The 12,923-nt window shown below is 46.2% G+C and overlaps 1 protein-coding gene across 2 annotated transcripts in view; it reads right to left on the reverse strand.

The window, feature by feature from the left end:
• Nucleotides 1-12,923, reverse strand: part of LOC138582299 (ATP-dependent 6-phosphofructokinase, muscle type) — a 903,222-nt gene that overhangs the window by 148,299 nt on the left and 742,000 nt on the right. For both annotated transcript variants that reach the window (XM_069653451.1, XM_069653452.1), the window contains one exon: nucleotides 8,299-8,360. In XM_069653451.1, the coding sequence (XP_069509552.1) occupies nucleotides 8,299-8,360 (62 nt within the window). The remainder of the gene's footprint in view (nucleotides 1-8,298; nucleotides 8,361-12,923) is intronic.

The following is a 12,923-nucleotide window of genomic DNA, read 5'->3' on the forward strand; positions in this document are numbered from 1 at the left end:
ACTGCAGTCCGCTGGCAACTCATATCGTCCAAGCTCTAGGGCTGCAGCTCAGGTTCACCAACCCTGGGCCGTGATGGAGGACTGGGTCTCCTTCTCTAGCAAAAAGATCCGAAACCACTGGCAGGTTGACGAGAGGCGATGCTGACATGCCGAGAAGGTCCGGGTACCAAATTTGCCTTGGTCACGCGGGGCGATGAATATCATCCTGCACTGACACTGTCTGAGTCATAGCAGGAAGGGGGATGGGGGAAACACATACAGAAACAGCCCTTCCGGCGGAAAGGAGAACGCGTACCCCACTCTCCTCAGCTGCTGGCAAACCTCTGGCATTTGGAGTTCAACGCCATCGAAAATAGATCGATTTGGGGCCTGCCCCACTTGACAAAGAGGCAAGCCACCAGATCCTGCCGAAGTTCCCACTAGTGGAAGGAGCGCAGTTCCCTGCAATGGTGTTCTTGACTCCCACCAGGTGAAGAGGGACGAGGAACATCCCTTGTCTGATGGCCCAGCGCCACAAGTCCTGCTCTTCCTTGGAGAGCGCTGCAGATCGAGTGCCCCCCTGTTTCCTGATCTAGAACATGGTGGTTGTGTTGTAAGTGAAGATCCTTACCACCTTGCCCTTCAGAGACGTAAAAGAGCGACCTGAGGGCCCAGAACACTGCCCATAGATGAAGTATGTTGATATGGAGATCCTTCTCCTCCGGCAGCCACTGGCGTGTAGACATCAGGTGTGGGCTCCCCAGCCTTCCAGGGAAGTGTCTGTGGTGACCGTCTCCTTGTATGGGGATCTTGAAATCCCATGCCTTGGGCAATGTTGGAGCGGGTGCCTCACCATACTATCGCCCAACGGAACTCGTTGTTGAGAGGGATCTTGTATGTGAAGCTTCCGGACACCTGTGTCCAGCGCACATTCGAATTACTGTTGGGTCACATTTGCATCCTGCAGAGCTGATCCAGGTATATGCAGGATGACATCCTGCCCAGTAACGACTTGATGGCCTGCACCATGGCCGTCTTCACTGACGACAGCCGTTCAACCTTCCCTTGAATGGCTGCTATCCTCTCCTCTGAGGGCGGCGCCAGGCACAACACTATATTGAGTATGAAGCCTAGGAACAGAGCGATCTGCAATGGCATTAACCAGGACTTTGGAAAGGTGATGGAGAATCCCATATCCGTCAGCAACTGGACGGTCCTCTCGGTGTGTCCGTCGGCCAGCTCCCCCGAGCGGGCATGATTCACCCACTTGTCCAGGTACGGGTATACGTGTATGCCCTGTAGATGCAGATGGGCAGCCACCAGAGCCAGGCACTTCGTGAACACCCTGGGGGCTGACTTGAAGCCAAAAGGTAGACCCGTGAACTGGTAGTGCTGTACCTGCACTACGAAGCGTAGAAACCTTCGATGTTTCTTGTGAATGGGGATGTGGAAATAGGAGCCCTCCAGGTCCAACAACATAAAGAAGTCTCCTTTTTCCAGTTAGTCGAGCATGTGTTGCAACGTGTCCATTCTGAACTTTTGGGACTTTAGATATTTGTTGAGACGTCGTAGGTCTAGCATGGGCATCCAGCCTCCCATCTTCGTCCTTACCAGAAAGTATCTGGCATAGACTCCGGAGCCCCAAAGCCGTTGGGGAACTAGCTCTATCGACCCTTTTCGCAGCATCCGCTGTACCTCTTCCAGGAGCTGAGGGATGTGCTGCTCCTGCCGGGAAACAGGTGGGATCTGCTGACACTGCGTTGAAACTCCAGGGTGTGTCCTTGGGCGAGAGCATGTAGCACCCATCTGTGGATGGTGATCTTTGTCCACTCGCTGACTAAGTTCGTCAGCCGGCCTCCCACTGGGGTGCGTGGGTGGGGGCCTGAAGTCTCAGCCAGTTCAGGCTTGCTTCGGCGCCGGCATCCTGCCCTGAGGGAGATGGTGACACTGTCTTTCGCTACCGTATGCCTGAGAACGGCCTCTGTAGGCTTTCTGAGTCGTGAATCTGGCAAGCTGACGGTACAATGTGGAGAAGCCTTTTGAAGACTTGCTCTACTTTCCCCTGGAGGAGCAAACAGAAGAGCAGTGCTGCTAGAGAGTGCCAAGGGAACGGGCCATCTCCATATCTGTTTTGATGGCCTAGTGAGACTCGTCGATGACCTTTCCAAATAGTTTCTCTCTGTTTAAGGGCATGTCCAGCACCTTTGCCTGACTTCCTGAGGGAAATTCATGGCCTTCATCCAACCTTGGCGATAAAGGCAGACACTGTTCCCCATTTGCTGGAACCCCATGTTGGCGACGTCCAATGCCACAGTGATGGCTTGATCAGACGTCACTTCCCCTTCCTGGAAGAGAACGATTGCCTCCATCTTCTTATCGTCGGGGGGGAACTCCATAATAGACTCCAGCTTGTACCACAGCTGCCTATCGTACCTGACCAGGATCACCAGTGCGTTGGCCACCTTGATAGTGGACGCCGCAGTGTAAATCACCTTCTTTCCCATGGTGTCCATCCTCTTCTCCTCGCTGTCCAAAGGGAACGAAGACGTTGAGGACGGGTTGGCTGACCGTTGCCTTGCGGCCTCGATAACACTGAATTCGGCGATGGCAGCAACCTCGGGCACTTGGGTGCGTAGTGCACCCTATATTTCTTCTACACCTTATCCCGTTTGGCTGCAGCTGTGCAAGGGTTCTTCATGAGGGCCAGGCCCTCTCCCCAAACAACATCCAGAAGTCGCACCGCCATGATTGTCTTCGGCTTGGCCGGGCGCCTCTAGTACAAGAAGCCCTCCTTCTTGGTTTCCTCGGGCTCCAGCTGGAATAGTTCAGAGGCTCTGGATATCATGGAGTGGAAATATCCCACCTCATCCGGTGGGCACACCCTATGTGGAGCATCCAAATGTGGAGATTCACCGCCCACTGCGACGATATCCTCGTTCTCATCCGTCGTCATGGCCGTGTTCATCCCTGTACCCATGCCTGGATCTGCTGCGGGAAAAGGGACCCGACGTGGTGGCAGAGGTTGAAACAGGGGCATTGGATGATGCTTTCTCTTCTTTGCCGGACACTGATCAGGGACCTGGAGGACCACAGGTACTGGAGCCAGAGGCATCCTCATCTGGATCTCTGACACCAAGGTGTCCAGAGTCAACAGAATATCCAAGGAAATGTCCCTCAGTGTAGCAGGCAGACCGGGAAACTAGGCTCTCCGCCATTATCGCCGTCATCCTCCTCTACCACGTCCTTGTGGACTGTGTGTAAGGACTCCTCGTCATCCTCCTCTACCACGTCATCATGGACTGTGTTTAAGGACTCCTGATCCTTGTTGTCCATGTAACAAGACCACTATGGCTTGGGCCATGGCCTGAGAGGGCTGTTTAGGCCGCCTGGCTCCCCTGCCCCCTTTTTATCCACCCTCAGGGTCTTGAACCGGGGCCTGAGCCGGCTTCACACCTTCTGGCATGCCTGCAGACTTCGCCAAAGTCACTGCAGAGGTGTCGCACCTTGGGGTAGGGACACCTTCTGAGCCGTGGGAGCTACCCTCGCAGTATCAGTGGCCTTTGCTGTTGTGGCAGTAGGAGTCATCAACAGTGTTGTCGACAAGGTCTTAGCCTGTGCTGGTTGGACCTGCTTGAGTTGTTTGGCCTTTTTCTCCTCCGTCCGCAGCTTCTCAGATTTCTCACATAGTTTAGCCGGGGGAAAGATGGCTCCTATTTGAAGAGGAGCTTAATGGTAGGCTGGCAATGAGGCGGAAGGTGATTGTGATCGTGCCCTATCCACTTTGGGACCCCCTTCCGCTGCGAACCCAGTGGACTCAGACTTGTGGCTCTTGGCCTTGTCTTGGGCCCCCGCGGTGAGGCACCCTCAAAGGACTTAGAATACCGCTCCTCGGACCGGCTGCTCCTGGGTGATGCATGACCCTGCACGGAGCACGGGTTAGCGGCCTTGGCCCCAAAGCCATGCCACCAGCCTACTGTGTCTGTCCCTCGATGCTTTCTTTGAAAATCCGAGGCAAATCTTGTACTCTACCACCTTGTGATCCGGGTGCAGGCAGTAGAGGCATTGTAAGTGTTTGTACTCCACAAACACATTCTGTAGTCTGTATTTAGTGCAGGGCCTGAAGAGGGACCTTTCCTCCTTCTCCTCTGATATGGTCGGAGGGTGAGAAGTAGGCCCAAAAGCCTTGTTGAATCTTTGACGATCTTCGCCCTTGAGGGCCACAGAACTTCACTGACAATGGGTCCCTGCTGTCGGCAGATCAAGAAAAAAGGCTTTTTTTTAAAACAAAAATAGAACTTTTTCCGGCAAAAACACGAAAAAACATACAAATAGCTGGGAGAGCACACACTGAAGGAAGGCCGATGTCTGGACAACTTATCTTAGTCAATCTGAAAAGTGGGTTCAGCATCAAATCCTGGTGTAACCACTTCCCATACATGCAAAGTGCGATGTTAGAGGACGATGACCACAGGAAAATGAATACAAAAACGTTACATCTGATCAATATATACTGGAACCATCAGGCTGTAGCAAGTCTGAAATCCATAGAACAAACCTTGGACCTCATAGATTCCACAATTACAGATAACAATAATCCAAACATAGTCCTCTTCAGAGATTTAAACATTAAACCAATTGGAATTGTACATCACCTAGAAAAGAAAGCCACTCGCATCGACAGGAAGACAAATCTCAAAACAATATGGCTATGGGAAATGGAGGCTCGGAACATGAACATGATGAACGGAAACATCAGCGGAGATATGCCAGCTCAAGAAACCTGGGAAAGAGGAACGCAGAAGTCTGTTCTAGACTATTTTTTCGTGTCAGAGACTATGCTCGATGAGATCGCAACACTAAAGGTGTTAAAGACTCCACAAAGCGATCATAATTTGGTAATCTTAACTTGGAACCAAGAGAACCTTCGTAGAAAAAATCAATGGAGACAAAATGTGAGTCTAGAACCAAGTTGTAATCGACTCCGGCTAAGCCACAATGACATCATAGCCTTAGCCGATGAAATAAGATTGACAAAAGCGAGTTCTGAAAAGGATCTGATAGACTACACGATATTCATGGAAGTATATAAAGTCCAGTCAGCTGGGCCAAAAAAAACAGAAATATCGGAAACACGAATTTGATCCCGGAGTAGCGCAAAAAAAAAAGAACTTAGGAAAGGTCTAAGAAGCCTTGTGTTGAGTAGCATCATAGACAGAAACTAGCTAAATAGGAAGTTAAGAACTAACTATAAGAAGTGGATAAAATCACATAAAATAATCCTTGAGCAAAGAAGTGCTGAAGCGGTACTGAAGGCACTCGCACAAAGAAACTCAAGAGGGCTTTGGTCGCTCATTAACGAAATAGAAAACCCGCAGAAAGCGATTCTAACGAACATGGTCTCTGAAACTCAATGGTCAACTCACTACAACACGCTGTTTGCAAAACAAAAAGAAGTGAAGAGCCCAGAATTCTCCACATGCCAGCCGTGGGACATCAAACTTGAAAGAGATGACATAATGAGGGTGATACAAAAAAGTAGTTCATCAAGAGCCGCCGGCCCAGACGGTCTATCCAACCAAATGCTAAAAAATAATCCAGAGGAATGGACTGAGTTTTGCGATGTTCTGTTTAAAAACATAATGCAGGAACGACAAATACCAGCTTCATGGAAAACAGCGATAATTGTGCCAATCTTTAAAAAAGGATGTCGCATAGATCCAGCACATTATCGCCCCATAGCGCTCCTGGATGTGATTGGCAAGATATTCGCAACCATCCTACTAGCGCAGTTAGCCAAATGGATTAGAACATACAAAACATTCGATGTGAGACAATCGGCTTTGTGAGGGGAGTCGGGTGCGAATATCATTCTGAACCTCTTAAAGCTGGAAGCGATCAAAATTGGGCAGAAAGTATATCTAGCGTTCATCGACTTAGCCCACGCTTTTGATGGAGTAGACCGCGAATTACTATGGACAAAATTGAAACTTGGTGGATGCCCTCATGGTCTAATTCTAGCAATAAAAGAACTGTACTCTGATACTGAAATCCAGAACCGTTTGGACCGAGACGGCCATCTCTCCAGCCCAATAAAAACAGCTAGAGGTGTGAAACAGGGCTGTCCTTTGGGAGCAACGCTGTTCAATTTCTACATCGCAGAGGTTGGTAAAGCGCTAAATGGAGTCAAATCTTTTCCTCCAAAACTAAATGGAATACACATTGGATGGGTACTATACGCAGACAACATAGGGCTCCTTGATTTGACTCCTATAGGCTTACAGAGGAAGCTGAACACCCTAAAGATTTACATTGATGAGATTGGCCTTGAAATCAATGGAGCTAAGTCAGAGATCCAGATATTGAAAAATGTAAAAGGAACCCAAAATAAAAATGAAAAATACAGATGGATGCTTGGCACAGGTGAATTAAAACAAGTCAAATGTAGCAGATACCTGGGTACCTACATCAATGCAAGCATAAATGATGAGCCAATGTAAAAGATGATTGCTAGCCAATGCAAGCAATTAACAGCACAAGGGGCAGTAATCCCAAAAAAGTATGGCAAATTTTCATACAAACCGGTTGTAAACTTTTACAAGAGTAAAGCGATAGCAATGTTAGTGTATGGGGCCGAAAGCATGTTTGGTCGCCCGAGCAAGCTTTGGGCCAGATGTGAAGGTACATTCTGGAAGAAAATATTACAACTGCCACAGAGATTTCCAACAGCTTGTACATTGTATGAAATGAGTCTATCAACTCTGAACACAAGAATTATGTGGAATACTCTGGTGTTGTACAGCAAGACTACTCCAAAAGCTGATTTACCGCAATTCAACATAATGATCGACCGTCAAAATCACAAGAAGGAAGATCTATTACAGAAGTGGAGACTCATAATGTAAAACATCTTAAATCAATTAAATACAGATGAAAAGACACCAATCCTAATACAGTAAAAAAAAAAGCTATTCCAACAAGACTGGATAGAGACAATCGAGAAGCGAGCAGAACACAAATGCATGCAAAATAGACCAATGGAAGCTTAAGGGCTAAATTGTCTATCTAAATACCTGGAAATATTTCCATGTAAGTGTCTACGAAAATTCTACATGAAATTTAGATTGAATTTGTTTTCAACAAAAGAGATCCAAAGGCTACAACGTGAAGTTGGAAATGATCTAAAATGCAGATTCTGCAAAAATCCTGATGACACATTGAAGCATCTGGTACTCGACTGCACAGGACTGAGAGACTTAATAACGAGCTATCTAGGAGCCGAACTTGAGAAAATAACGACTAACAGTCGAGAAGACTGGTGGACTAGATTGCACAGTAGTGATTCTCAACGTCTAACAATAGTGTTAGCGCTCTATCTAGAACAACTGAATGGGAAGCTTCTCTGAGTCAATGCAACTCCTTCCGACGTACATAATAAAAAATGAAAAGGAACAAATGTGAAGGAGAAATGAACGGAAAAACAAAAGGACTCTAGATACAAATGAAAATTAAAGGAAATTGACTAGTTAAATGTTAAATGTTAAAATGTGTAACGATAGTTTATTTTATTTTGCATTATTCCTTTTAAAAAGTTGGTAACAAACTATAATAACATTTTTAAAAATTTAAAAACGTGTGTAGCCAGAACCATGAGTCCCCTGTGAATGACTTCCACTGTGTTGACTTGAAAACAACCTTTTCAAATTTGACTTCATTTTGGAATTCAGCTTCTTTGGCAATTTTTAAATTGTGTGTCATTTTATTATCTGAAAAGTGTCGAAAAGACCCTCATGGGTGGGAGTTACACCTCAATAAAAAATATATAAACAATTCAAGACAGAGCCCTAGAAATTACTCTGACTTAATCCAGGTTTATGCTTCACCAAAGTCTTAGGAAACTGCGTGCTTTCATTAGCATTAGGACAAAGGCATATCATCATGGACAATATCTTCATCATGGCATCATATCTAGGCACCTCTCTTAATGATTGGAAGGAAGATGGAAGCCTACTTCCAAAATGGCATGCAGATAATATTCATTGCACCCCGGTAATATCAGCTTCTGTTAGTGGTCTCTGATAAAAAATGCTTAAAATTTTCAATGAATCGCATGGATTCACAGATTAACCTGCCCCCTCATAAATATTACTTTCCCAGAAACAGATAATCAAATCTTGTAGATGCACACAGCCTATCTTCTTAAGCCGATGGCTGGAAATGATCAACATTTGAATTATAGAATGAATCTTGAACCTGGATGGTTCAAATTTCCTGAATCCAAATCATTTATACAAAGTAAAAAGGAGAGAAGCATCAACTCACCTCAGCACTAGGCCCCTTTTCACTGTGGTTTTCATTTTCTCCGTCAGATGTTCAACATTGTTCTAAGAATCAGAAAGCACAGCATGATACTTGGGAAGTGTTCATTACATAATAGTATTTAAAAACAACAGGTCTTCATAATTAGACTAGTCAGTAGATTATTCAGATCAACATTTTCCTTTGATCACAATATAAAACAGCCTTGCCATTCTAAAACACTTTTATGATGCCTATGCCCACATCATATGGAAACATTGCCACTGTAAAATACAATTCTTGATGCCTGTGCCCACAATACATGCTAGCACTACCAGAGAGACACACATTTTCATGATGCCTGTGCCCACATTATATGCCAGCATTTCTGTTGTAAAACACTTTCATGGCCCATGTGACTACACTATACGCTAGCTCATGAACTTTACGAAAATCCTCAAATCTGGGCAGACTTTTGCTATACCTTATTCAAGCAAATCGCAATAGAACGTGTGACACCAACATCATGGAAGACCGCAATTATTGTACCGTTGTTCTAAAAGAGTAATAGATCAAACCCCAAAGATTACCGCCCGATTGCATTGCTTGATGTTCTGATCAAGGTATATGCATCCCTTCTGAAAGATAAGCTGTCAAAATGGAGTCTGCAGCACCACTACATTGACCAGAGACAAACTGGATTTGTAAAGGGTGTAGGCTGCAGTCAGAATCTCTTCATTGTCAATATCCTGAAAATGGAAGCGATAGGAACTGGGGCCAAGACATACCTTGCTATAATTGACCTATCCCAAGCCTTTGATAATATTAATCGTGAACTAATCGAGTGGAAGTGTCCCGTGAGTCTTCTTGCTGCTATAAAAGATCTGCACACCAAGACTGAAATCAGAATACGTCTTGATCGACTGGGGAAACTCTCCACCCCAATTCCAACACATTGTGGAGTCAAGCAAGAATGCCCACCCGCAGCCAACTTATTTCTCTTTGACATCGATCAAACAATCAACAGCAAAGTTTCCTTTTCACCTAAAATCAACGGTTCGCACGTAAGCCATCTACTCTATGCAGATGATTGCTGCTAGACTTAACACCAGTTGGCTTACAAAGGAAACTAAACGCACTTGAACGATATGTTAAGGAGAATGCCATGAACATAAACATAGCCAAATCCGAAATATTAGAGCTCAAGGACTTGCGGGGTCAAAAATGAGTCAAGCGACTGACTTTGAAATGACATATGGAGAAACTACAGCTGAACTCTATAGAACACACAAAATACCTGGGGATGAAGATCAGCTCTAGCATGAACGATGAACCATGGGTAGAAGCTACAAAACTCAAATGCCGACAGCTAGCCACCCAAGCGATGGTGTTAAATAAAAAATAAGGCTTGTAGTCTCTACTTCCCATTTTGGCATTTGACATCTGCAATGTCCAAGCAAAAAATAGATCTGGTTCAATAACTGTTGTGTTTTTAACTCTGTTAGAATACTACTCATTGAAGAGGGAGGGATAGACACTCTCTGGTCTTTCCTATTAGATAGGTGGTGCACCAGTTCTGACCTAGGGACAGCATCACCTTATAGGGATAGGGTGTGCTTCCTACTAAGGATAGTGCTAGTGTACACATGGATGGTCTATTGTTGAATCACTCACAATATAAAATAGGAAAGACGCCCTACGACTGTTCTTATGTGATAAAAAGTACCTAAATACTTAACAGTAGGGCAAGTACACCTTGAAGGTGTTGTGTTTGGTTTTGGCCTAAATATGGTCCCTGATTGTTGTTGGATGCATCCAATATATGCCTCAAGAAATCTTCTCTCCAAGGCTGCATGCAAATAGGTGGCAAGGAGGGAAGTTAATTGGTACTTCCCTTGCTGTGCTCCACCTCAGCACATCCCCTAACAGGTATAAGGAAAACATTCTAATGCATACTCTAATGGCCAGCTATGGGCGATGCTCTCTTGCTCCTACAAATGCCTGCATGAAATGTGCAGGTCTCTACCGGGGACATCAACTGCAAATGAGGGCATGCATGACCTCTGTCCCTGCAGGTAGTTGTTTTATTCTCTGTCATGCTCAGTTCTCTGGATGTGGATTGCTGTGCATGACAAAGAAGTGATGACCTTGGCATAATGGGAGGGATTACGCCCTAATGCTAAGTAAGCAACACTGATAGCATTACTGGATATGATTAAGTCATTTTAGGTGCCTACATTATGGCACATAAAATCATACTAAGTATAAGTTGTTCCTGGGGTAGTGGAAATCCATAAGTAAGCCTGATTAGGCTCTTGCCGAATACATAACAGTAGTGTATGTTGTTCTTTAGCAATGCGTGACATATTCAAACACTCTGTTTGCTCACGGGTTCCTATGTTAGTACAGAATTGCACCCCCTTCTGCCCAGAGGGGCTGAAAGGATGTAAGAGATCAGCTTAATGATGGAGAGAATAGTCAAATGAGGAATGAATGGCCCGATGACGGAAGAAATTCCACCTTGAGGGTATTTTGCAGCTCATTACAGATAATTCTGCATGAGCCAAGTCCAGCACAGCATGCGGTTTTGGCTGGCAAGGCAAGGTTGTAGGGTTTGTGCAGGTGGAACTGCGCCACACAGAGTCAAGGGACGTTAGACTTGCAGCATACCTAGATTTGCTGGATTTAAACATTGAAATATATTGGGATTTTGCATAATGGCAATGTACTGGGATTCTGAAAAGTGGACATGCATTTGTATTCAGAAAATGAATTGAAATGGGGTTGTCAAAAAGCAGAGTGGATTGGTTTAGCAAAAATGTGAGTAATGGCATTGTGCAACTAAGGAGCATACTGAACCTATAGAACTGGTGGCTGTGAAAATGGGAGTGTGCAGGAATTACACAAGATTGCCAAACAGCATTGAGGTTGCAAAAAATGACAGTGCACTTCAATTTTAAAAGAGTGCATTTGCATTACACAAAATGACATGCATTAGAATTGTCAAATTAGGTGTGTAGTGTTAGGAATCTGGGGGCGTCCTCATTTCTTCCCCTAATATATCCTCCCCCCAGGTGGTCAGGGAAAGGCTGTTGCTATCAGATCCTGACCCTTGGGGTGTATATGGAGGGAGGGTCACCTGGGTGGAGAAGACTTGGAGGAAGGAGATAAGGTACCCTTAAACGAGACATGGTATCCCACATGATATCCCCCTTTTCCTTTCAAAATGTCCTCACTTCCCCAGACCTTTGTGGGCTATTGTAGGTCAGATACCTATTTTCCCATTGACATTCATTCATATACACACGCCTTTATAATACTGGGATGAGGAATAAGCAACAACTAGAGACAAAAGACTCTAGAATCAACAATGTGCGGCCTAGTGGTCAAAGAACCAATCATCTTGGCAGGACGTTTAAATACCTGCAATATAGGAAGAAAAAGGAGAACGGTGTCGGCTATGGCTGTGGATGCGAACAGACCAGGACTCCCTGGGAAGCCGTGAAGAGGAGGGAGTGAGTGCTGGTGTGGTGGAGTGAGGAGGCTCATTGACGAGGGCCGCGTCAACAAAGCAGCAGGATGCAAGGATGCCGACAGCAAAGGAGAAGCTCTGGGGCATTCGCAGGTGCGGGCAAGCTGGACGAGGATTACCAAAGCTCTGATTCGAGACGCTGGGAGAAGTGGCGACCGCGGAAGCTAGAGAGAGCTGGAGGAAGCGAAAGCAAAGCAGACTTCACTGTAGCGGGTGCTAAGGTTGACCACGATAGAAACCAAAGGTGCCCGAAGATATAGGTGAGTCCTGTGAAATGGGAAAGGGACACCTGGGCAGATTGGAGGTGGCCTGTGTAAAGAAATAGCAGAAAGTGGAAAACTGAAGCAAAGTAAAGATGTAACATTTCACGTATAACTTAGCACTTTTTGAATACCAATCCGAATGAAAGTACATTTCATGTATAACCAAGCACTATTTGAGGTGGCGTGGCCAGCAGCCATGCTGTGAGGAAGCAAGAACACAAGCTCCCGCTTGATCCTGCATATAAGAACCTTCATTGGGTCCGTTTTCAAATGAGGACACCAGAATCCTGCACCGGAATGTCAGGAGAACCCCAAGGCACATAACTACGGCGTCCTGAATAGGCATCCATGGGCACAGAAGCTGAAGCCGCGGCGCCAGGATCAGAGAGAGAGCAAACAAGATGGCGGTCGCTAGCCTGACGCACCAGCAGTGAGGGACAATGCTGTGTGGGGACCTGGAAGCCCCCTGAGACCGGGATCGGAGGCTGACTGTCAGGTGAGAGCGGCCCGAGTGCAGACCTGGGTTTCTGCGAGGTGCAGTGCTCGGAGACCGGGATAGGTGTGCAACCTGCCCAACAGGGAGCAATGAAAGAGGCAGCCCCACCAAGACCGCAGCACGGCCACGGCATGTACTGAACTGCTCCTGACGGCCAGCTTATAAACATTGTGCAGTGGATGTGTGCGGCAAGTGCACACAGCAAGACTGGGCCCCCAAAGGACAACCCATAAGTGGGGGAAAAGGAAAAGGAACGTAGAACGCGCTAGAGCGGATTCGAGGCATGTGTTGGTGTACCTGCCACAGTCAAGTGCAACCCAGCCCCAGTAGGAACACCAGTCCCACACACTCCGTCAAC

The sequence above is a fragment of the Ambystoma mexicanum genome, chromosome 3q, assembly GCF_040938575.1.
Source record: "Ambystoma mexicanum isolate Mex_15411 chromosome 3q, UKY_AmexF1_1, whole genome shotgun sequence".
In the NCBI taxonomy this organism is placed as follows: domain Eukaryota; kingdom Metazoa; phylum Chordata; class Amphibia; order Caudata; family Ambystomatidae; genus Ambystoma; species Ambystoma mexicanum.